This window comes from Aquila chrysaetos, chromosome 22, assembly GCF_900496995.4.
Source record: "Aquila chrysaetos chrysaetos chromosome 22, bAquChr1.4, whole genome shotgun sequence".
Taxonomy (NCBI): domain Eukaryota; kingdom Metazoa; phylum Chordata; class Aves; order Accipitriformes; family Accipitridae; genus Aquila; species Aquila chrysaetos.
In genome coordinates this window covers 16,698,446-16,724,310 of record NC_044025.1, presented here as the reverse complement: position 1 = coordinate 16,724,310, position 25,865 = coordinate 16,698,446, and the positions used below count along the sequence as shown (strand labels likewise).

At 39.2% G+C, this 25,865-nt stretch overlaps 2 protein-coding genes across 6 annotated transcripts in view; both read right to left on the bottom strand.

Moving 5' to 3' along the window:
* Positions 1-594: 594 nt before the first annotated feature.
* Positions 595-12,699, bottom strand: CLK4 (CDC like kinase 4). Of its 4 annotated transcripts, XM_029997838.2 has the most exons (14): positions 12,510-12,673; positions 10,366-10,425; positions 9,572-9,729; positions 8,283-8,508; positions 6,984-7,074; positions 6,521-6,587; positions 5,172-5,288; positions 4,884-5,050; positions 4,656-4,750; positions 3,407-3,536; positions 3,015-3,097; positions 2,432-2,511; positions 1,034-1,121; positions 595-951 (listed from the first exon to the last, which is right to left on the bottom strand). In XM_029997838.2, exons 2-14 carry the CDS (start codon positions 10,417-10,419, stop codon positions 814-816), a joined length of 1,494 nt encoding a protein of 497 aa, XP_029853698.1. In that variant the 5' UTR covers positions 10,420-10,425; positions 12,510-12,673; the 3' UTR covers positions 595-813. The 4 variants fall into 4 exon arrangements, with proteins under 4 accessions (XP_029853698.1, XP_040975247.1, XP_040975246.1 ...); XM_041119313.1 differs by lacking the exons at positions 6,984-7,074; positions 10,366-10,425 and having other exon boundaries at positions 12,510-12,699; XM_041119312.1 differs by lacking the exons at positions 6,984-7,074; positions 8,283-8,508.
* Positions 12,700-17,933: 5,234 nt separating this feature from the next.
* The window catches only part of RASGEF1C (RasGEF domain family member 1C), a 135,741-nt gene continuing 127,809 nt past the window's right edge, over positions 17,934-25,865 (bottom strand). For both annotated transcript variants that reach the window (XM_029998166.2, XM_029998167.1), the window contains one exon: positions 17,934-25,817. In XM_029998166.2, coding sequence (XP_029854026.1) covers positions 25,793-25,817 — 25 coding nt within the window. In that variant the 3' untranslated portion in view covers positions 17,934-25,792. The remainder of the gene's footprint in view (positions 25,818-25,865) is intronic.

Below are 25,865 nucleotides of genomic sequence, written 5' to 3'. Positions count from 1 at the left end.
ATTAGAGATCAAGCTCCACAGAAATACGTATTTGAAGACTTCAGAATGATCTTATTACTATAGCAAGAGAAGGGCTCAAATATGCCACAATTCTGTGGCACATACCATTTCCCTGTGTTTTTCTCCAGGAGCAGTACAATCCTTCTAAAAACTTTATCATGAAAATGCTGATCGTCAATGACTCAAAACAATATTGAAAATATGAAATGTTACTTTTCAGACCTTAGCAAAAGAATTACCTATAAATACTTAACACTGAAAGCATCAGACATGTTTCCAGAGACTAATTAGCCAGCCAGAGCATGATGCATGCTGTTTAACAGAATATCTGGGAAAAAGGTGACCCACAAGAGACACCTACTTAGAACATACACTGTTTTCAACCACGTTTCAGAATGCTACCAGAAAGTACTATACAGCACCATTAAGTAGCCTTAGCCCTTCAAATCTTTTCCTTATGCCTAATAAAAGGAAGCTAGGTAGAAAACATTTGTTTTCAAAACTCGTGCAGCTAGCCCAAACTCCTCACCTCAAGTCAGATGCTTAGCTAGCCCCATCTGCAAAAGGAGAGAGGTACGGTTTCAAAGAGGAAAATTTTCAAAAATGAAAATTACTTTTATTTTTCACTTCGATACTCATAAGACTACAACTGTTCAACAAGGTAAACATAACAGTTATACAAAACATATGTAAATATTTACAGACTTAACTGTACAAAATAATTTAAAGTTTACAAAAGTTTCATGCAACCTCTGTTGACTGACACAGTCTAGGAAATCTCCTTGAAGAAGCATAAGAGATCTTTGAATTTATTTATTTATTTAATGGTTCAAAAAAAGGATGCTGCAAGGCTTCATCAAGAGTGATTCTTTTGGCTGGATCATATTCCAGCATCCTGCGAACAAGGTCAAAGAGACTCTGATGATCTCTGTCTTGGCAATGCATGAATTCCTGAAAGAAAAGGAAGGAAGCGTTTTAGAGAGATCTTTCACAACTGCAAATCTAACAAAATAATAAAAATATTGTCTCCTACCTTTAAAGGCTTACAGCGTCTCCTAACATATCGTCCTGCAGAACTGTGTTCATCCCAGTCCAATTGGTCATGGTGAAAATAATGCTTTCTGCATGACAAAGAAAATAATTTTAAGATAGTGTCGGTGCATAAAGTGGGCAGATGCTTTTCTAGGAAGTTCTGAAACACCATAACAGTGTTCCTGCATATCCCTCTGCATTTGGGAGCTAACACCTCTTTTAGCTAGTATTTATTCAGAGACCTGTTGCTTGCATATCACCACTGTCACAATATTTAGAAAACATGTCCTTCAGTACTCCCATCAACAAAGAAGCCACTGAAAACCTATTTTCCATTACTGACATTTAAAGAGATGGATGCTTTCAGGTGTTCCAAGAGAACAACTTGGTCTCATCTGCTACTAACAAAAAGACAGCTTGCCAATCTATCAACTTTTAAAAAACATTTCTTATAAAATCTGCAGCATTTAAGTGGTTAGCAACTATTTAACTACATCAGATATTCCCAAAGGTCTTTAAAAAATGTACTGCAAATACACGAGACTACCAGTGCAAATAAAAGTTCTGACAAATCTATACCTCAGCATCACATTAACACTGCTACGTAAGTAGCATTTTACTTTTTAAATATTACCTGACTCTATTCCAATTACAGCTTTCTAAGTTTTTTCTTGTTTTTCAAAATGCATTATGAATCAGCTGGACAACTGTAATAAACTAAATACATTACCCAACCCAGATTACTGGAATTCTACTATAACATGAGTTACAGGATTATCTAGATTAGCTGGCAAGAGGACAATTTATTTCAGAAAGAGAATGGACCATGAAATCTCACATGCTCTGTATTTTGGATATATGGGGGCTAGGGCAGAACCCTGTACAGGCTGCTTCTCCTTGCAATGCAAGTGGCAAACTTCTGCTGCATGTAGTTATCCCTGAGGAAGAGAGAAAGATCTCTGAAGCACATCTGAGGGATATGAAGGGACAGCGGAAGAGGCTGGCAGCTGTATTAGCAAGACAGGACCCTCTTTTTTCTCTCAATATAAATCTTCTGATGACAGCATGTTCTTTACTCCCACAGTTTACAGAAAAATGAGTGTCTAGTACTGTTCTGGTGACCATACCAAGCTTAGCTTCAAAAACTTAAGAACATTCATACTCAGTTACTGTTCAAGAGGCTGGCATTTTGGTTGCTGGCAACTCAGACTAAAACCAGAAAAGAGAGGACTATTGTCAACTAATTAATCCACCTAAATCTGTCACAATTTCTTGCAATAGACTAATAGGAAGCTTCTTTGTTGATCCTCAGGAGCTCACAGTTAACAATGGAAACTTTAAAAATTTTTCTTATAATAGCAAAACATTAGGCAACTTACTACTTCTATAACGAACTTACCTGGATTTCTTGATCATGTGAGCTGGCAGAGGCCCTAGTATCCTTTCCATCATTGCCAAGTGTTCTTTACTATCATGCGTCTGTGTGGAAAAAGCAATGAATGTACTTATCACATTTTTCTACTCTCAGCCACTTGGTAACCAGAGTCATTTACAAACAAGATGTTTGCTGGAGTACCGTCACAGTATCTTTATACATTATCACCTTAAATTTTTAAAAACAGTTTATGCAATGCAGCTTGTTATATAGCACTTTCCAAGTTACGATAGCCCCTGAACAACAGAGTTCATAAACCAAGTTTTGTACGAGTATGTTTTCTTTACTCTTAATTCCAGCAGCATCTTCAGACTCTAGGCAGGCTTCATCATCCAAAAAGCCACAAAAGGTCATCTTAAGTAGTCTGAAGGATATATCCAACACATCACATTTTCCTACATGCATGCTGTCTTTGCAATCTCATCTACATAATCCTTAAAAAGCCTGTGAGGTTATGCCTTTTACAGTAACAGTTAAGTACATGTCATTAAAAGACCAAAATCAGTAGTCTGTAACAAAAACGTACAACTTAACTTTATGTACATACCTGAAACACTGTAAATCCTAGGTAATACTCAATTAGAATACAACCAATACTCCAAACATCGCAAGGCTGTGACCATCCCAGTGCTGCAAAATAGGCAAAGTTTGTGTTTTACCTTTTAATATATTCTTAAAATCTGTAATCCACAAAGCATATGCCCATTTTCCCCCTCCGACACCCCTCCCCAAACCTTGGTGGGAGAAAGTGGGAAAGGAACGTTTGGACTTCTGTTTTTAGACTGTTTCTTTTACTGTTTACTCTCAAGAATTCTAACACCACCATCTGAGAGAGATGACTGAATTATTAGAACCATGAGCAACTACTCCAGTTCACAAAGTCAAGCCATCTGAGTGCACTGTAATTAACTGTCAGGTGGTATATAAGTCTTTACTGACCTAAAATAACCTCAGGAGCTCTGTAATGTCTTGTAGACACTAATGTGCTGTGATGCTCATCATCAAAAGTTGCACTTCCAAAATCGACGACTTTGATGTCTGTGTTTTTTAAAGTGCGTTCATCTCGCTTCTGGAAGAAAATAAAAATGCTGTATGTTAGTATTTTTTAAAAGCACGCTTAGGCAAAAGGTATTCATCACATTATCTTTATTTATCTTCAAAATACCAGTTAACACAAACAGCTAAAAACTAAACCTATGTAACAAACATTCCTTCCAAATACATCAATTCCCCTTCAGCTCAAGCTCCAAGAAAGAGGAACCAGTAACAAAGCAATTTAAATCAGAATACTCAGAACAGCTGAGTAAAGACCTTTCCCACAGTAACAGAGCTCCCTTCCTCTGTTGTTAACCTTCAAGTTAACTTCAGTTAATTGTTTTCTCTGTCTCGTTTTTTTTTCTGTCCATTGGTGCATACACTCATTTATATAATTGTAGCTCCAAAATAAAAAAATAAAATCAAGCCTTATGCATAAACCAGAGGCAGTGAAGTCCATACTGCATTTCTGTTTCTAAGAAGTTTTTATACTTTGAAAAAAGAGCAGCAACTTGAAAAGAAACTTGTATTTCTGCAAGTGCTAGAAGTGGTTTCTGCAGACAAGTTCTTACCCTAATGCTGTGTCTTAGTGTTTTCTTAGATTTAAAAGGAAGACACTGGTCAAGAACAGTCCTATTCAGGGCCCATGCCAATTATAACACTGCCTAATGATCAACATCACATGTTGATGACAAACAGCAAATTCATCTTGGCTATTAAGCAAAGGACTGCAAAACTGACAGGCACTTCAGACTCCAGGGTAATCAGATGGAAAGAAAGATCTGACATTCCTCTCAAAACACAGGGATGCTTTAAAGAAAGGGATTCAAATGGCTTAAGAAATATGAAGGAAAAAAAATGGCTAAATTAAAAGCCATTAACACAACGCTCCCTATGAATGCCAGAACTTCATTAAACAGCAAAGAACTTAACAAGTGATCAAATGAAAACAGTTTTGTTTGAATCAGAGCAAAGTTACTCACTTGGCAGAAAGTTAGTACATTTCTAAGAGCACAAAAAAAAAAAAGTTCTAGGGAACATAACTCTATCACTTGACCTTTCTACACATACTTTTTTTTTTTTTGTTTAAGAAAGTGCAAATGAAGACAGAATTAGCCCAATTCAAGTTGGGAGAAACAAAGAACAAACTTACCATTTTGGCATTGTACTTCACTATGTAATCAGACTCCACAAACAAGATATTTTCAGGCTTTAAATCAGTATGAGTTAGTTTATTATGGTGTAAAACTACAAGGAAAAAAAGAACAGTATTCCATAATTAATACATTCTTTTTCCTAAAGGAAAAAGAAAAACCCAAACAAAAACCCAAAAAACCAAAACCCCTGAACATATTTAATAACAGTATTGAGATTTACTTACAGTTTATAGACTGGCAAATTTGATAAGCCATATTTCTAATGTCATTAATATGAAATGGCAGAAAGCTGTTTTCCTTAATAAAGTCGTAAGTACTAAGTCCCAGTAGCTCAAAAACAATGCAAACATGGCCATGATGATCAAACCATTCCAGCATCTGGACACAGCGGCTTAAAAAAGAAATTAAAAAAAAAAAAAACAAAAAAAACAAACAAAAAAGAAAACTCAATTTATTGAATAATTACCTTCCACAAATCCTTAGTATGCTGACTATTCTACTTTTATACTTACAAAGTGCTGCTTGGATCCATGGTGTTTAAGTGTTCCAACACCTGTATTTCTGAACGGGCTGCTTCCCGGTATCTACCAACGTTTTTCACAATTTTAACTGCTACATGCATTCCTCTCCTTTAAAAGAAAGTAAAGCATCACAAACTGAATCAATTATTGTTAAATACCTACAAGCCCAAAGCAGCTCGATTTTAATAGAAGAAACACAGGAAGATTAAAGGTCATTGAGAATTGAGTTGGATAAGGGGATTTGGACTTGAGCACATTGCACTTAACCAGAACTGTTTTTATCAAGAAATTTAATACCCATCTTTCCTTTGTCAAATACTCATAGTATATGCTACATTAACTACTTCTTGGTCTTATTATCTCATCTATGGTAGAATAAACATCAGGAATCCACCTGCAAGACGATTGAAAAAAAAAGCTAAATTCTCATTTGAGAAAAGTTCTGCAAAAATGTGCATTTTTTCCTGCAACTTGGACAATTTGTTCTGGCTCTTCTCCAGTGCTCCTATGGAATCAGGGGAACTGAGTAACTTCTGAAGTTTGGATTCCCAGTACTTCGTGCTAGTGAAAACCGACCTGCACTCAGGGTAACATTCAAACTCTAAGGCTATTACTTAAATGGAACACCAATACACATAGTTCACTCTATCCCATTCACTCAGACAATTTTTAATTGTCTCTGTAGAGCTATTTAGATTTTAATGACTTAAGAATACTGTCTCCCCTCACAACATGATCTCAAGCTCCCAAACAGATTTGCGAAACGACAGAACAAACAAACCAAAGTCAAAGGAAAAAATACTAGAACCATGTCACAGAACTGCAGATATAAAACATATGGGTAAAATAACATGAGTTTTACTAACTGTTTAAAACTCCTAGCACATACAGAAGTGGTGGAAATACAATAATTCTCTTCTCCTCCACCTCTGCCACCAAACACACCATCACACGTAAGTAATCATTCCACCAAAAAGGACTGGATACTGGAGTACTGTGCATTCAAAAAAATTCAAAGGATAATTCTGATTAGGGAGACTGAGGAAAGAAATACACAGCTTGACCAATTCCAAGCAATCGCTTTCAAGCAATTGCTTCCACCAAGAAGCAAAACTACTTTCTCAGCACCTCACTGCATCACCTTCTACAAGTCAGTCTCCCAAATCAATTCCATACTCTTTACATACCCTCACATTCTCTAGTTATGGCAACAGCACTTGTGGAACCAACAGAAAAACATAATGAAGGAAAACATAGTTCTCCCTCTTTAAAAAAGCAGACGACATCTACCTAGTAATGCTAAGAAGTGTCTTTTGTCACAAGATCCGACCAACACTTACATATCATGATCTATGCACTCCACTACTTTTCCAAAAGCTCCTTCTCCTAAAGTTGCAACAATTTCATCTAGAAAGAACAAACACAAGTTAGAATTATAAAACTACTTAAACAAGAATGAACATTATTAACGTAGATTTAAAAATGTGCCATTACAAAAGCATAATTACTTTAAATCTCAGCATCTGAATGCATTATTTTATTGGACAGGTGTCATGAAAACAGTTAGCCAAAAAACTATCTCTTGTTCTAATCTCAAGATTCAAGTTCATTTACTAATTGGAACTTTTTGAACACAGTATTTATATTCTACAGAAAAGAAGATATGCAAAAAAACAAAAAAGCACAAAAAAAACAGAACAAAAAGAGCAATGAAGATTTCTTTAGCCCCCCTCCTCTGACATACTATTCTAAACAGATTTTTTGCTGAAAAGTTTTTAAAAAGTGTTGAAAAATGTTCTATACATCTTGCTCTTAGAACGTCTCCACTTTCACAGATCAGGTGACCCTCCTCATCATCCTCTACACTCCTGGATCTTTTCCTTCGGTGACTCTTCTGGAAACGGCACCAAGATCGTCCAGCCAATCAATATATCAGAGTGAATTCAGGGCAGAATACGCAATTCATTCAGCGGGGAGATATTCAGGCATTCAGTTACACACCAGGCCACGAACAGTTGGCAGGAGCAATTTCAAATTCAGTCCCCAGAAATTCACAGGGCACAGTTTATGTTACAGAAGAAAAACATGGCAAGGAACAGATTTTCAGATAAATACTTAAAGTGATAAAGCAACAGAAAAAACAACACAATTTTGTCTCTCAAACAGTGGCTTAACTGAAGACAGATTAAGAATGCAACATCACTATTTCTAATGCTTTGCTAACAAATAGCGAAAAACAGTATTTATTTACAAATCTAAGCTTACAGTCAGGCGAAATGTTTCTATTTTTAAAACATACACTTTATATAATCTAAATGTAACAAAATATCAATTAATTTTACTTCCCTCACATTTAGAGAGAAGAAAAATTATTCTGAAGCCCTTAATTTGCACTGTATAATCTAATACAGCTTGCTGTTTTCTATTGCAGAAATGCGACATAAAACACCTGGAGCTGAAGATGTATCAGTGAGCATCATGCCAATACTGAGAAATTCAGAGAGCATGCCCTCAAAGAAGGCAGGCAGCAAACTTATCCCATCTTCAGTAAGACATTAGCTGCCATTAGCCAGGCACCTGGCTTGTCAAAAGTTTTCTGGAATCAGGTGTAGAACTGTAGAGCTTGTTTGTATCAATTTACCAGACATGCACATTTCATAGTTCCAATTAAGATTACATTAAAAAGGCATGTCACTTGAATTACTTTTAGTAATAGGATGTATGGTAACTCAGTCTACCTGAAAAAACATCGTTCACTATGCTGTAAAACTAGAAAGTGACAACTGTACTTTGAAATAGGATACTTAACCTGTTTTCAACTTTGAGATAACATTTTTCAGATTAATCCCAGTGATCTTAACTACTGGCCACCTACGTTCCCATTGCACAACTAGTACTGATCCCACCCCCCACCCAACACTCTGATCCAAAAGTCTCAAGTAAGAACATATTCATACGCTCACAAATGGACTCAACTACAAATCCTTTTTTAATAATATAGTATTTCTTAAAGTACTGTGACCAGGAACTGAAGTTCTAGCACTCACTTAAGAAGTCTATTACCACTAATTCATTAATAATAAAGTTAAAAATTACTCATACCGAATGCGATTGGTGACTGGAGCAATGATGTCTCTTATGCTTCCTTTTATGACTACTTTTCCTGCTCCGACCAGAGGATTTGCTATAGTGATGATGGTGACTCTTTTCATAGTCTCTGTGATAATGCCTGTGGTCATATACTTCACAGAAGTCATTTCTGTATTCCTCAACATATCTCCGGTCATGATGGTCTCTTTCATTTATGGTTCTATCGTCCAAATAATGACTGAAAATATATTTTAAGTGAATGTTCTCCACTTCAAAAACTTGAGGTTCCAACAAGACAAGTGACTTGAGCTGAGTTACAGAGTTACATAGTATCTGTCTTTACACCAAGAATGTTTTCTAATTGACTCCCTCCCCAAAAATAATGGAGCTTTTGATGTTACTTTATTAGGAATCTAACAACATTGTCAGTCTCAAATACATAGCAGCCATCCACATGAACAATATATAATCTGTCCACAGTTTGCACAGTAAATAAGAAACTCAGACTCAAAAAGGAGAAACACTTCCTAAAATATACTGAGCAACTCAAGTACAATCTCCAAAGTCACAGGATAAAACACTCTTGACACAGCAATAATCCCCTTCTGTGCTTTCAAAGCTCAAAGTGCTAAAAAAGAAAAATGAAGCCTGGAGACTGAGAGAAGTAGCATTGTTCTTAGTGCTCTGCATTAAACATTAAAACCCTCAGAGAGTATCTGGATCAAGGATCTTCTGCACAGAAAAAAAACCTTTAAGAAAACTGCTGAGGCAAAGAGCCTCCATATCACTGTACACCTACCCCTTCCAGCATTTTATAAGCATGAGTATGAGCTCTTAAAAGAATTCCATGGGCTCTTCCTCTCAAGGAAAAAGCGGAAAACCACATCTTTCCAGTGAAACCAATGTGGGGAAAAAAAAGAAAATCACCTCCAAAGTAGTAAGAGAAACTCATACTTACCATTGCATTAAATGATTAAACAAACCCTCTCTTCCTTTTGTTCATATTAAGCAAATGAAAAGGCATACTTTTAACTTGAAATTTAATATTGAATGTATTCAATACCAATACTTAACTGACAACAGTGAAACAAACTAGTACATTTACTTGTTTTTATTAAAGAATTTCTATTTAATGGTTCAGGTACTGTGTTAACAAAACCAACTACCTCTTAAGCTTGTCTTAAGTGAGCCAAAGTTTAAGGAATTGCCAGCTTTAGGCACTCAAAACTTCTTATCCCTAAGATGTATTTATTTTAGACATGATAAGAAACATTAGTGCTACTCAATTCAGAGTCTTATACCTTTCTGAAAAGTGATTTGGTTTATAGTGCTTGCTTTCTTGTCCACTGCTGTGGGACCTTTTCCTGCGTTTACGGCTGCTGCTGTGCTTTCTTTGATCCCAGCTCTTTCGGTCGTCCCATTCAGGACAATGAGATTGTTTTGAATGCCGCATCTCCCACTAAAAAAAAAACCCAAATAAATCAACAAAAACACATAAAAGACAAAAGCATTACACTGGTATTTGTGGATGCAAGTCAACTACTGTAGTTTGATCAAATACGACAGAACTAGAAAGAACCATTTCCTCAAATAATTATTTTTCCTCAGCTTCCCCCACATACTGTTTTGGTTTGGCGAGTAGACACAGCTTTCTCATCCTAACACTGTTACGAAACACAAATGAAGATTAAATAGGCCAACTCATCTTCACTTAATAGCTCCAAACATGTCATAAAAGCCTGTTTTAAATAAACTCTCAAGTGACTAAATAGAGTCATTTCCTTAAAGAGTCTTCTGGGGGAGACCTTAATCTTCAAACATCCTCTCCAACAAAACCTGGATTTAGTTCTTCGTACTATACTGTATATAAGTTACTACATGAAAGTATGTACAATGAGTCTAAAAACTCTCACAAATCTATTTACAGATCACTGTTAAACAAGACAATTTTAAAGTTTTAGCAAGTATATAAATATACTCTGGTATATTCATAACTCTGTAGTACTATGAGCCAAGCCACAATTTTTGAACCCTATTAGCATGCAAGTATGCAGGTGTTTTACAATTCAGCTGATTCGCCAAAGACAAAACCCACCAGCTTCCGTTGCTGGATGTTATATGCAGGAATTCTGTGTTCAAACAGGTACATGCACAACTGAAAAAAAAAAAGGAAAGTAAAGCACAGCTGTAGAATTAAGAGTGTAACAAAAATTAACCATTATTTGTTTACTCTTCTTTGGCAGGAGTTTTTGAAAATAAGAATAAGCTTACACATCTATTTCAGTATATTCTGAAGAATGAACTAACACAGGACAAGAAAAAGTTTCCATAGTAAGCGGTGACAGCAAGAAAAGTCGTTTGGAAACAGAGATAGTACTAAATAAAGGTGTGATTGTGTCACTTTGCACAGAAGAACATTGGTTGCCTCCATACCAACTGAAGGCACTAAGAAGGTAACTTTTAGAACATGTAAATTGCAAGCCTGTTCTGAAAATGAGGTTTTCTGTTACTTGCATAACATTTGTGACAGGCTGGTAGTTAAAAAAACCCAAACACAACAGACACCTGCACCAACGTTTCCTATGGATGTGTATTTTTAAAATACAAATACAATACAAACAGAGCAACAAACTGTGCTAAAATAAGTGACCAGTACGCCCGTTGAGTCAGTCATGATCTAGGTCTTGAAAAAAATGTATTCACTTGATACATTAATAAGAAATAAAAATATTAATGTATCAAATGACAAACAAAAACGCCTGAAGGATCAAGACAAAATTAAAACCAACTAGTGTTTCATTTACATGCCTGAATTTCTTCTCTTCTTACCCAGCACCAAAGCCATTTTCCTCTATTTTCAACCTACATAAATTATGAAACACACTCAGGTTTCAGTTATTCTGCTTTTGAGGTGAAGAGTTCCCCACACACACTCAGTTATAAGTGAATTAAGGATTTTACTTACGATTGCCCCCCCCTTTTTTTCCCCCACATTTGGCAGAAGGCAGGCTGCACTAAAGCTCTATAGTGGACAAACAGCTAAATAAAATCCCCATTAAAGTGTTCTGCAGACAGAGGCCTGGGGGTGGAAGGATGGACATTTGACAGAGAAAACTAGAGAAAAGGTTTAGTTGAAGACTAACTGCTGCTTAACTACACTCAAATGCACACAGAATTACTGGAATTAAGATGGAAGCTGCAAATTTTGTCCCTAGAGGAGCCAAGTAAATGCAAATGAGGAGGAAACTGTGAGATTCGCTCTGTGCGAGGCCCAAAGTAGCCACAATCCATGTTACAGTAGGAGCCACCTTAAGATTTTTTGACTATTATGCACTCCCTCTAAATTTATGCACCGAAGCACTTATGTAACACTGACAGCTGACAGGAACATATGCATTCCTATAGCATGTGGTCCTAATCCATATCACAGGCCGTTTCCACTCCCACATTTTGCCATAAGGTTTCTCAAACAGGAGCCACGGACGTTTTGTAAAAGATCCATACATAAAATGCCTCAGGAAGGCCACAAATGTCCTGCCGTAAGCTGCCTACACAGCAATTTCTAAATGTCTGCCCTCGAAAACTTGGCAGGCTCTACGGATTGGAGGAGGTCAAAGGCTTATTCCTTTCAGATGACCAAAGTCCGCCGGGCCAGGCCGATCTACGCGTCTGGGGTACAGACACGCAGGAGCAGGTCGTACAGAAAACACCCATCACCCCAACCCGCGGCCACAAATTCCACTTCCACGCCGCTCCTCCCTCGGGAGGCCTCTAGAGCCGGGGGCGGGGGGGACACACGGGGTAGGAAGGGCTTCTCTCCGTTGCCATCCGTGCAGGCTGGGCTGAATAACCGAGCTGCGCGGCCCCCACCCCGAAAATACCCCCCGGCACACGATGCCCCAGCTCTGCCCCCCACCCTCCCGGCCCAACCCCCCCCGCACCTCCGCAGAGGCTCCCTCCGCCACAAGAAACCCTGACCGCCGGGGTCCTGTACCGAGGATCCCTCCTCCCACCTTAACACCTCCTCGATCAATCCCTCACGAAGGGCTCTACGCTAATCCTGCTCCCCGGGCCGCGGAGACAACGCAAGCAGGTCCCCGTTCCCCGTCCCCCCCCCCCCCCCCCCCCGCCGGCCTCCCGCAACCCTCTCCGCCCCCTCCGCTTCGGCCCCCTGGAAACGTAAGGGAAAAAAGGGAAGAAGAAAAGAGCCCGAGGAAGAAAGCCGCCTGCACCACTTACAGCTGGAAAAAAAAAAGGCGAGCAAGCCCCGTGTCCGCCCTGCGCACACAAACAAAATGGCGGCCACGACCGAGCGCGGAGAAACTGCTTCCTCCTCTCCTCCCTCTCCCTCTCTCTCTCCCCCTCTCGCGGCTTCTGCGCGGCGTGACGTCAGACGCACAGCACAGCGGGCTGGCGTAGACTAAAGGCCGCCCCCTAGCGGAGGTGGGGGGAGGAGGAAAGAGCCGACAGGCACGGAGGGGATGGCAGAGGCCCCGCCCCCTGGAGGAGAGGCCCCGCCCCCTGGAGGAGAGGCCCCGCCCCCGAGGCGCGGCGGTCGCGGCTGTCATGGCGGCGGCTGTGAGGGGAGCGGGGTCCTGCCCGCCCGGCCCAGCTCACACGCCTCGGCCTGGCCCTTCCCCGCGCCCCTGTGGGGGAAGCTTGTAAGGAGCTTGAGGCCGTGTGGGCTAGGGACCCAAATTCATGCAGGGGTTCAAGCAGCGAGCCCGGGTTCAAAGGCTGCCACCGAGCTGCAGGGCCGCCCGCCCCTGGTGCCAGCGTCGGCCCTGAGCGTTCCCTCGTCAGACGGGTTGAGCGGTCCAGAAATCACAGCGCCAATTAACTCCTCCTAATGAACTCACCAAACATGGTGTTCGAGCAGTTTGGTGTCCGGGCTGATTTCGCTGTTAGGCCTGGCTTCATGCTTGCAATGTTTTAAGGGCAGCTCACAGGTCGGTGCTAGGGAAGTCGTTCCTGCGTGATGCTAGCAGGCGGTACAGTAAAATCCTAATAAAAGTGATTATCCGCCCAGGTCAGCAGCTCACAACTGCCCCTTCCTCCGTGAGTAACTGCTCTGACCGCTGGAACGAGGGTACGTGCTTTGCTGAGCGCGCGGGAATGGATCTTGGGATGGACCGGGGAGAGGCGGCAGTGGTGGTCCCTGAGGAAGGCAGGGTGCTGGGCCTGGCCGACCCTGCGTTACACTGCTGGTGCAACCCCTGATTCATACCCCTAGAAATGTACTATGGTGAGTCCAGCTTAGTCACGTGCGTCCGGCAGAGAGAAATGCTTGCTCCGAGAAAAGCAAAACCCTGGTGTCACAGGTCTGAATTAATGCAGTACTTGCACAGTGGAAAAATACTATTAGCAGCTCCTCTAGCAGTTGTTCAGACAGAGAATTTAGTGTACCCAAAGACATTGCTTTAAAGTGAAGAAAAGCAAACCCAAAACAACGCAAAAGTGGAACTGAAACACAAGCTTCAAATTTACTAACTCACAATGTTTTATCTGGGGAAAATTGCAAATCTCTGAAGGCTAGTGGATAAATTGAAAATTTCCCAAACTCAGTGACTCCCAGAATAATTTTAGCCAAGTTCTGCCTCTAATACAGCAAGATTTTGGAACTGAAGCAAAAAGCAGAGTATCTAAGGTCTAGTGTACTTTTTATTGAGCAAGTGCTGGTGTCTTTTTAATGTCAGTTCCTCAAAGTATTAGCAAATGGTACTAAAATGAAGACATACGTTTGGTTTCATGGTTTTAAAGTTTTCATTAGAATTTATTTGCCAGTGAGCTTAAGATAAGCATCTAAACATGGTTTGCACTAGAGTGAAACTCCTGTTTCTCTTCTTGTTATATTTTTTTTTAGGAAGAGAAACTAAGATACAAAGCATTGACGGCTGTTTGTTGCAACGTGGTTTTTAAAAAAACCCTTTTAACTCATAATCCTTGTCGTATACCAAATCTGTCAATACCAAATATGGCTTTGGTGCCAGTGGTTTACTATTTCTCATTCAGCATGTAAATGATTGGTTATTATTTATAAAACTAGCAATAACATCTGCAAAGTGTTAAGAGTTTTCCCAACATCCACTGATACATCCCCTGCCTGAGGAATTCTCTCAGATGGCAAGCAGCAGAAAAAACATAGAGGAATAACATTATATATACACAGAGAGTGAGCATGCACACATGAACATGCAGAAAATATCCATTGACCTGACACTAGCCAACTGTATCAGATAATTACAGTTTCTCACTGATTTCTTATTCCAAGAGGAATGTCTAGGAAGGGTATCTGGATTTTATGGAAAGTTTCTTGCTGAAAGGCTGATGACAAACCAGTGGCTAGTATCCCTGGTAGGGCAGAGAAGATGCGATGTGACAGGATCACGTTATCTGCCTTCCTGGCCTCACTGCCTCTTCTAGGGTTTTACTAAGTCTTACCTTTGCTATTTTTGTCTTCCTATATAAATAGATGACAGGCCCTCCAACAGGGTATAGCAACTCAGGGACAGTTTGGGGAAGTCCCATTTAATGGGAAAAAATAAGCTAATGCTGAAGAGACTATCAGAACTGTCTACCTTGACACAGGAAAATTTTGGTTCTAGGGTATTTTGATTCTCTCCTGTCGGGAAGAAGGTTCTTCAGCCTGGAATAGAAGGGGTGGAAATAACTATTGTTCATTATGAAAATGCAATGAATGGGAGCTAGTAAAATTTTCTCCGTTTCAGTCAGAGGTTTTCAGCTGACTTGAAAGAGGAATAAATCTCTCAGAAGTTAAGAATAATTAGCTTTTTGTTTTGAACCTTTCTGAAGAAGAAAAAGGGTATATAAAAGTGGTACCACCTTCACATCAAATGTACATAAACTAAAGAAATTTCACTCTGAAGCAAAAGCTTTACAACAGATTTTATCGAAAGTAGCCCCTATAGACAGGTTGCAAAGCAGTTTCAGCTATTGCTCTTCATGCTGAACAAAGTGCTTTCGAAAATACCTCTACAGACATTCAAAAGAAAAGCAGTATTGAAAGCAGTTAATTTTCCTTCCTGTTCAGGAGATGGCAGTGGAGACCCAGCAGTAGAGAGATGTCAGCTGGAATTTACGTGGTATCTCAGAGAAGGATAAAGTCAGGAGAAATTCATTGGCCATGACCAGGTTTTGTAGTGCAAACAAAGCAACAGCCCCTCTAGAAATGGCCATTTTTAAGATAGGAATAATCTAATGGTGAAGAATCAAATTAAAGAAATTTAGTCTTTACAAATCTGCAAAGGAAAGTCATTTGAGTGTAGTTATAGCTACTTCTGCTGTCAACCCTTATGGTATTTACTGTTGTTTATATGAGATATTTCCTTGTTTAATTAGACTTTACAACACCAAATGTGTGCACAACTTGAGGAGAGAGTTACACGCAATGCAACCATGTTTTAGATTGCTTTGTACAGCAGAATACGTTATGATTCAGTGCAATTATCCTGGTGGGACACATTTGTGCATGTATGAAAAGCTACATTCAAAACATTTGCTTCAAAATGCAATTTTGTATGGTCCCTCTTTCAAATGCTTTATAACAGTAGGTGATCCATCATCACAGCAGCTATTCAGGAGACGTAAATCTCATTTAGTTTTCTCATTGTTCGGATACACAATTTAAAGGAGGGGTTGTCTGCCTTGCCCAAAGCCTCAGAAAGATTCAGCGGCAGAGCCAGAAATTCCTGGCTTTCAGTACTTCCAGGGCTGTGCTTGCTTTCTCTTAACGAAAGATGTATTGGTTTTGTTTTTCCTCCCTCTGGTTAGCATCAGAGGGTGGTTGAATAGTAGTTGTGCTTTGCCTTTAGTTGTTTATGGATTTCTGCAGTTTCATGGTTTGGTTTTTATACTGATGGAGAGAATTTCATAGATTCCCTATTGGGTGGTACCAGCTGTAGCTTTGCTTAGGAACTCAGGGACAGAGTAATGACAATACTGTTTATAAGGGACTGAACTGAATAGGGATGGAAAAACCACCAGGAGCACTTCTAAGATACATCAGGGAAAATATATTATTCATTTCACAAATCACTATAACTACTGATCAAGGGAGCCAGTGTCCTAGATTGTTGTGGCATATGTAAATTCAAAGAGATAATAGGAGCTTGGATGGGTGGATCAACAGAAAGGCAAAGCGAGAACCCACTGACAGTAGTATTTCCACTCTATAAGAGTTTATTTCTGAAAAGGATAATTTTAAAATATTTTTTTTTTTCCAGATGATGCATTAGAACAGAAAAATGCAAATATTCAGCCAGGTCAAACAGAACAAGATACGGTTATGGCTGACACATTTTTCTTGTTAATGAGTTATTAGAATTTTTCTTAGAAGAGCAGTGACCCAGAAAGTTTGCGTGGGCATGGGCACTTGTGCTCATTCACACGCGCATTGGTGAAAAGTTGTGGCCAAATAATATGATGGTTCTCTCTGAGCTGTGACCAGTGGCAGACTGGAATTGCCTACACTGCCTTCAGCATGTTCGTACATTGTATTAAGATATTAAGCGCAATCGAAACACCATGCTATAAACGGCTGGCAGATTGCCACTCAGGCAGGATGTTTTCTCTCCAGTGTTTAGACTGGGTTTTACTTCGGTAATATACAGCATGATTGTCCAGCTGGGATCACCTTGGGCTGAGCTGACCTGATCCATTCCCTTTTATTGCAAGGCTCACAGGGACGGCTGAAACTTGGACTTTTGTCACTCTCTGTGGCACAACTGAGGATTGAGCCTTCTGAGGATTGAAATGTTTTAGCCTAATAAAGACTTGGGGGCTTGACACTGGGAAGCCTGAATAAGCTACAGTTTACAGGAAATTCAGCCAGATGACTCAACAGTCCCTTTTGGCAAGAGCTCCGACACCATAAGAACACTGCGCTGAGAGAGTAAGAACGCTGTGCTGCACATCACACTTCTGCAAGCTTTGGAGTCTGTGCCACTACTTACATAGAGCAGAAGTCCTCACTTGGTAACAGCAGGCAGACCCAGGCTGTGCTGAATAGAAGTAACACACCTGCAGAAACAGTGTGGTGCAGGTGCCTAAGGTTACATCAAGGAAACTCCACCACTTACGCCTACACCTGAGTTTCACCTGTGAGCCTCTTTCTTCTTTATTTAAAAGAATTTTAAGCTACTTGAAGCAAGGATGTCTCTTACTGTACATTATTACTGAAATGGGTCCCTCACCTCAGTAGAAGCTCTCAGTTTACTGCAATACAAATAATAAAAGAACACATTTAAACATCAGTTGTACCACAGAATTTTATAGGAACAGACTAAAAATACTCAGGCCCAGTCTCAGCTTTTTCCTCTCATTATGAAGAAGTTTTGAGTCTATGATTCCTGTTTGGGAAAATACTTTATTATGGGAACTAAGAGAATTTGCCTCTTTTCCTTGCAGTGTACATGCAGTGCAATGTTCTGAATGTGCGAGGATGAAGAGAGGCAGTAAAGTGGAAACGAGGGAGAGCAGAAACCACAGGTACTTTTGTGCCCACATGCATATTCATGAATTGCTGTGCAGACAGGGACATCTTTGTATTTTTGGAGTTTCAAAGCAACCCGACTTTCTTCACAGCCTAGTCTGTAGATTTGTAACTGCTGAAATCTCTACAAGAAATAAAACTGAAGAACAAAATCCACACAGCTGAGCCTTTTTTTTTATTATTATTCTTATTTGACACTCACATTACAAAATTTAGAAACCATAGACAGTTCAGGCAAACTGTTAAAACACAGTATAAATTAGGGGGGTTTAATATATAAATTCTATACATAGGTAAGTTAGCTCGAACATGACTGACAAAAGGATTTCATAACAATCTTACCACAACTGTATAAAAAGGCATGGGAATAGGATGGGCACTATAATCATGAATGCAGGTTAAGACATTTTCCACAACAGCTATAAAGCGTAACAATGACCATGCTATTCTTGCAGTGTTTATGTGGGGTACAGTATGCATATTACCATTAACATTTTGCAAGATCTATGTACAGTCACAAAATCATAACAGCCACTTTCAAGTAACTTTACTGTTTCCTGCCTGTGCAATTAATAAAGTGTCGATATTTGTTCTGAGGACTTCTAACAAAGCTACATGGTTTGAGTATTATGGATGGCAGAAGAATTTCAATTTGACCTGAAAATGCTAATTATAACACGAAATTGGTTAATTTAAAGAAAAAGATACAGGAAAAGCACAGCTCTTCATTACTATCGCTCACGTGATCAGTATATACCTAGTTTTAATCCATATTTATTTCCTAGCTTGATTCTTTTTAAAACCAAAATGATAATTTAGTTCTGATTTTTCTAAGCACAGCTGTACAAAGGAGTTACACCAGAAGAAATGTGAAACTAAAATTTGGATATTTTTATGGGGTAATTTTTTGAAAGGACGTGCTTCCCAGGCAACCCTAGATGTGTCATTCAACCTTTGAATTTCCCAGTCTGAAAATAACGACAGTTCTGCTTACCCATTCTTACTCTGTGCTTTTAGGTCTGTGACTAAACGTTTTAGAATAGTATGTTCTTGGAATTTAGGTTTAAGACAGCTGGTACTGTCACTGTCACTAAAAGTGAAAAAATATTAAAATCAGATTTCTCACCTTTATAAGCTGATGAACACTTGCTAAGAGTTCTGAAACCCAGAGGATAATTTATTTTCCATCTGTGTTGCATACTAGCAATGGTCTTTTTACAGACAGACTCCTAAGTACTTGTACATTTGTAAGAATCATATCTTGACACACTTGAATTTAATAGCTCTGTGTGTGCATCTTTCACTAAGTTTTAATAATTGGGAAGATTCTATTGGAACAATTCCTTCTAGTTCAAGGTGAGGACAGACTGTAAGTGATAAACCAACTTGGGCTGTTATGGAAATACATATGATGTCAACTGTCCAGGCTACAGCCCCCATTTTCTCAACTCTGTTTACCCATGGGCCAAATATCAAGAAACCATCACATGTTTAGTTGTTTCAAAAACACTGGAATTTTAGAAACATAATTAAATAATGAAAGCAGTGATGTAATACTGACCAGTAACAGTTCACTGAGGAATCACATTTCTCTGAAAGGTAGATGGACTGTGGAATTTTCTGGTTAGAAGTCTATTAAATGGGCTTTGCACATTTTAGGAGGAAGCTCCTGTACAGATATTTAACTTATAGGACTCATGAGCTCTGAACTCTAAGTCTTCTGCATTCAAGAACGCCTGGGAACATTGCTGTACTGCAGTCCTAGTCTGGGTTGGCAGTTTTAGGGCCACAGGGATGAAGGGGGAAGGACTCCTATTCTATTCTGACAGCTCTGGAGTATGATTGTAGAGCCCTTGTATGGCAGAGAACTAGAAAAATGTTCCTATGGCATTTTGCAAGAGCTGTTTATGGAGCAAAATACCGCTTCTGTGGAGGGAAAGGCATCAAGGGAAGAGTGAGCAGTCTAAGCCACTCTGCATTTACAGCATTACAGTCTGCACCTGGCCACAGTGCAAGGCAGGGGATCTATACAGGAGTTACTCATACTTAGCTTTTTTTCTGTAGCTGAGGTTATAGCCTAAGTTTCAGCGTCTTGCACCCGTGCAGAGTGTATGAAATACCACCCATACAAGCTATTAGCTTCTTATCTACATCTTACATAATGTAAAAATGCAGGATGTGATGCCTTGTATGAGCATTAGCTTAATGTATTTAGTATTTTTTGCATATCTGAAAATATGCAAAAAGAATTGTAAAATAAATTAATATAAAACAGATTAGCCTCCAGATCTGTTCCATCAAATAAAAGGTAACTGGTTTGCTGCCTCCTCTGCTCAGCTCAGAGCTCAGCTGCTCCACAGAGCAGCTAACAGTGGTTGCAGGGAAAGGGACACACTCTAAGGCAGTGTGCTTTCTTTCCAACATACCCAACATTAAAACAAAAGTAGTGGTACAGCTTTCTGCATCAGTATTTCACTGTATTCTCTCCCGCCTTAGCCTGCCCAGCTGCTATTGATATTAATAGGAAAATATGCACAGGTATCTTGTTCCACTCTGCTGCCATGCTGTGAAATATGAAAGTTAACAACCATCGAGGTATTTCTCATAATTTTTTTAAGGTCTTATTTTTCCATGTTGCTTAGATCTTAAAATCTCTGTCAACTAAGTAACAAATTCTTCACTGTTTCAAGTCCTCTAGAGGAACTTCTTTTAGTTCAAAGAATTTCCTTGTACTCATTCTGTTGGATGGATAAGGAAGTAGGTTTTGCCCGAGGTGAACTTCCAAGAGCTTCCTACCTTTAAAAGAGATGTGTCCCAGCATCAGAAACCTAAGAGTACAGGCTTAGATATGAATTTGCATGTCAGCTTTGTACAGGATCATCTAATCACCTCTGCATCCCCCTGTTAGTGTATGTGCTGCCATACGGACACCAGATATGTGTGCGCTGTTCCCCAGCCACAGTTCAATAATGCCCTGCACCAGCTACTGAGGTAATTTCACTCAACAGATAATGTTAAAAAGGACAAAAGAAAAGAGAGTCTTTGGCCCACAGTTGAGCCTCTGAGCAGTGACAAAGGGGCTTTTCCCTGTTTCCTTGTCACTCCTTAATCCCATTCTGCAATTACAACAATGGAAATAATCAGTTCACAATCAAAGGGGTTTTAATTTCCAGTGAAAGAGACACCTGAGACAGTAAGGCTAATTTCTACCAGTCTAAAAAGAAAAAAAGGTGCTTAAAGCCAGAAAGTCAAATTTTGCTCTCAGACGTGAATTAATACAATGGATCAGATTTAGTCCTTGAATTTGCTGCTGAAACTTCAACAATGTCAAAGAAAACTTTTGCTAAGGCTGGATTTTCACCCTATTGTGTGTAACCTGCCCATATGAGAGTTGCACCTGGCTCAAAATAAAGGCCAGGGACTATACCAGTTGTCAATGCAATTTAATCCCTATGAATAACTTAAAACTGTTACTATAGTTAATAACTGTAGGACTGCTCCAAAGCCCATCCAAATCAACTGCAGTTTTTCCTCTGGCACGTCGCTGTGCTTGGGATCAGTCTCATTCTATGGAACACAGTCATTGTTAGGCCAGACACTGTTAACTGTGTAACATTTTTATACTGATATGCATAACAATATCTTTTCTACTAACATGTCTTTTTATTGATAACTCCAATTACATATTCAGTAATCTGAGCTCTGTTCTAAACTGGATTTACGGTCATGTGCAAACCAGTGCTCATGTGCTTTAATAAAAGGTGCGTAAACTATTGCAACAAAACATGACAAAGTAACCAAGGTATCAGTAAGGGACTGGCTTGATTTTGAGTAATTATCACCACTGACCACATCATAAAATATTTTCAAGCTGAGAAAAATATCTCTATGCTTAAATTGTTTCTTATTTGAAGTGTTTTAGCAGCTATGTCCACACTTTGTTGAAGTGCCATTTCGGCAGTGGCTGGGATCACAGTTTGCTTCCAGATCTGTATGTCCTCTATCCGCATGGGGAGCTTCCAGCCAGCTGTATGACAGGATTGTGTTAACTGCCTAACAGAGGAATAACGGTATGCTAAACTCAGTATACTCTGGTGCACAGGGTTCTTGTGTGCTAGACTCATTTCAAGAGTTTTTGCCTGCAAAATTCAGTCATGCCCAGCAGACCTACATTCATCCACCTTTAATTAGGTAATGCGATTGACACTGATGTGAAATTGAGGGCAAGATTGTATGATTAAGTGTCTTTTGAAAGGCATTGAGCAAGTTCACCTACTGACTTCAACACAAGCCGAAGGCACGCAATTCCCTCATTGTTTTTCACTAGGCTTTTTATCTAGCCCCACGTTGCAGCATGGCACACGCAAGAAATGAAAAAATAGGACTTTTGCTACCACTCTGATTACACTAGAGGAGGTGCAGAAGTGATTTCATATATTTGGGTCTTTTAACATATTGCTGTATATACAGAAGCTAAGTTAATGCTTCTGAAAGACTCTGTGTCATATATTCACATCTTACTAGCTTAGGGTTTTGATACTAACACTATAGACCTATAGCTCTAGTTTTGCTCTGTTCTCTGTGTAGCATTAGTTCAAAGCAGTTGTCAGAGAGGTGAATCCACTGAAAAAAGTGGAATTAGAAAGCCATGACATTACTACTAGTAACTTGTCCAGATGTTAGTCTAATGACTACGTGCCTTACAGTGGCTTAGTGCTTGGTATTAAGTGATATTGCTTTCTTTTCAGCATGGTAGGAGTTCTTTACACGTTTATAGCAAGAAAACATTAATTATTGGAGGTTCTTTTTCTCATTTTCATGTAATGTTAATACATTTTTGGAAGAAATCTATTCCCCAAATTGTCATCCTTTGTTTTCAGTTGTACTTGTGCTTTGTAAAACCTGTTGGTAAAGCAAGGTACTAACCACTCCTGTCTGGAGTTCTACACCCTAGTTAGGCCAAATATGAATTACAAATGCAACTGACAGCTGTAACTTAAGGCTTTACACTGTTTCTGTTTAAATCTATAGGATTTTAGCCACGAAATTATCTGAAGACAAGCTATGATTAGTAAAGTCTGTTTTTTAAAAGTGCTGTCTTCTCATTTTAAGTTGCTGTGTACTCTCATCTCCAAGCCGCTTTGCAAAGAGCAGCCAGTGTCTCTGGAGATCAGATACTACAGATCAACATGCCATGCACCTCTATAAAGCAATAATTGCCTCAGTGTTCATCAAGAGATGAGGATGTTTAGCACCTCTGAAAAAAGACCTTTTAAATGTGTGACTACATAAAGGCTTAAAGATAATTTGGTGCTTCTGAAAGTCCCACTAAGCCCTTAATACCTACCTACATCTGACCTTTATGCTTCCATTTTAAGCACCGAGGTTTGAAAGTTTTGGACTATGAAAGTGGTTTAGTTTGCAACAGTAATAAACTTTATGAGATCTAATTTAACTCATACTTACAAAATTGCCTGAATTCATGGAAGGTGCCCAAGAACATAAAGTATTATCATGAGAAATCACATTTTGATTCATCTTCAGGGTGTTAAAATCTCAGCTGTACCAGCCTCTGTTGGCTCATTAGAAAAGGAGTGAAGATTTGCATTTTAAAAAGCAGGTTTTAAGAAAGGGCCCATCCACCTACATTGGGTTTCAGATAAATAAAAAACCATTTCTACTATGAAGTCGCACTGTGCCTGTTAAAAAGATGCAGATATTAAGAAAAAAATGACCATTTAGCAAACACACTTAAGCATTAGCATTGTTGTAGATATGTTTATGGTTATTGCTCTGAATTTGGTTGGAATTTAACAGGTTTTTAATAGCATCATTTTGGAAATAGTTCTGCTTGAAGGAATGCCTTTGTGTGTGTGTTTCTCTGTATAGCTCTCAGCTCAGGTACAAAAATTAACAAACAGCATATTAACAGTATCACCAGAATAGTGATCATTCTCTGGCTGGAATGATGTTGTACGATCCTTACACTTAGTTCTTCCATACAAAGCTTGAGTAAACACAAGACATGTTCATGTTCTCTCTGCTTGAATTCATGCACTGATAGACCTATATGAAAAGGAGAACTGAAGTTCTGCCTCGAGCCCCTACATATGCAAATCTAGAAGAAGCTGTCCTGCTCATCTCAGCAATTGCAAGAGCAGTGGATTCAGGTGGCCATGATCCAGAATGCACAGGTTTTCACAGATCATAACCCAACATAAGAACTGCACTGCAGACACTACAGACCTTTAGTATATCACATAGAGCATGTCTCAGGCTGCTGGACTCCCAGTCAGCTCAATTGTCAGAGCTGCCTTCAAACACTAGATCACCAATGCCTCACATTTCAACAACTCACTCAGGCCTCGAGAACTTCTGAGGGCTGGCAGAGGTCAGGAACATTTCCAGTTTTCGGGCTAAATGCATAGGCCAACACAGCCAGGTTTTGTGATTAGACTAACTTTTCAAAACACCACAGCCACTTCGAATCACTCGGTAGTGAAACAAAACTATTGCTGATCTCAAAGAAAGGGTTACATCCTTTTGTTGCAGACACAGAAAGAGTGGAACATCTGAAAAGGCCAGCATCAAGTCAGCAATAAAAAGCAAAGTTCAATATCATGTGGCATTTAGGTTTAATTTAAGCTTTTTGAGGTCTTTTCTGGGGCAAGTGGGAACATTCCTTCCACATACAACTAGTCTACTGTTAGGGCTTAGTTTTGAATCTAATATCCGTATAGTTCATTATCATTTAATATATGTGTTACAGTAGCACCTTGATTATTGTACAACTTTAAACACAAGACATAGTCCCTACTTCATATTATTTGTAAGGAAATGGTGAACATGGTTTAGATCCTAAAAATAAAAAGAGAGAAAAATGGTTATCTGCTCATGAATGACAAATTCTTTAGTGCATTCATTCTAGTCTGAAACCCTTTGTCGTCTTAAAGCATACCATGTAGTTCCCAAATTCAGAGCAATTACCGCCCCCATCCTCTTAGTATCATGTTGCAAAATAAACAGTACTGTATTAATTGGAACCTGATAGATTTTTTTCAAATGGTAATGCAGTATCTTTTTTCTTTAAGTGTGATAAAACCTTCTAAAAGATGCAACTCAGCATCAACGAAACTAGGGAAAACACTACGTACATTAAACAGAGGTAAGTTGAGTCCAGAGTCATTTGCTTCTTCAGTTCAACTGTAGATGTGGTGGGGGGGGTCTTTAAGCAATACCGGCTACACTCTGTGCCCTCCTCAGATCTGCCAAGATTCACAGTAAGAAAAGCAACAACAGTGGTGGGAAGAATAACTAAGCAATAGCCATACTTCAGATTGTTCTCTGTAAAAATTCATGGGGTTTGTACGACTGTCCCATGCTGATGTGGTCTATATGTGACATCCGTGTATACATATGAGCGAGCAATGTCAGTTTTCATCTGCTGGAAGCTTATACCTGTAGCAGTCAGTGCTTTGTTCAACAAGGCTGGGGGACTGCTAATGTAAGATTAAGTTCTTCTTTCTTCATTCAGCAATTAACCAGATTGCTGCTGTGTCCGTGTTTGATTTAATTTTACAATCCTCAGAGGGTTTAAAGAGCTGCTGTCTGAAGCACCTGCTTCTGAAATATTCATGTGTATTTTTTGCTTTCCTTTTTTTATACTTTTCCATTCTCCTTTGCAGTACCATGGTTCTCCATGCTCCTGATTTTCTTACGTTTTCCTTCAGAGGCAAAAGTTACAGTGATCCTGACGCAGTTTGGGCACAGCCACAAATAGTCTGTTTGTCCTTCCTCTCTCTGTCTTAGTTAGAAAAGCGTCATTGTGCACACAGTTCTGTTGATTTCAGTGGATGAATCCAGTTCATCCATCATGTTAGGCAGTCAAAAAACCCAACAAAAAACTCAAACAAAAAAATTGTCTAAATCCCAAACAGGCATCTTTGGAATCAGTAGTGCAAAACGTTTGCGGATTTCTTTTCCTTGACCTACTGCAATAATCTCTTAATCTTCAAGTCTTTCCTAAAATAGTGGATCTGTAAATTTAAAACATAAGAATAATGAAAAAAAAGCAAATATAAAGG

Bases quoted from the DNA above. Each gene is read 5' to 3' on its own strand.
- CLK4 (XM_029997838.2), bottom strand. From the start codon at position 10,419: ATGTACCTGTTTGAACACAGAATTCCTGCATATAACATCCAGCAACGG. The intron at 8,509-9,571 runs GTATAAGACTCT...ATATATTTTCAG, and splicing joins CCAAATCACTTTTCAGAAAG to TCATTATTTGGACGATAGAA. The intron at 3,098-3,406 runs GTCAGTAAAGAC...CCTATTTTGCAG, and splicing joins AGCTCCTGAGGTTATTTTAG to CACTGGGATGGTCACAGCCT.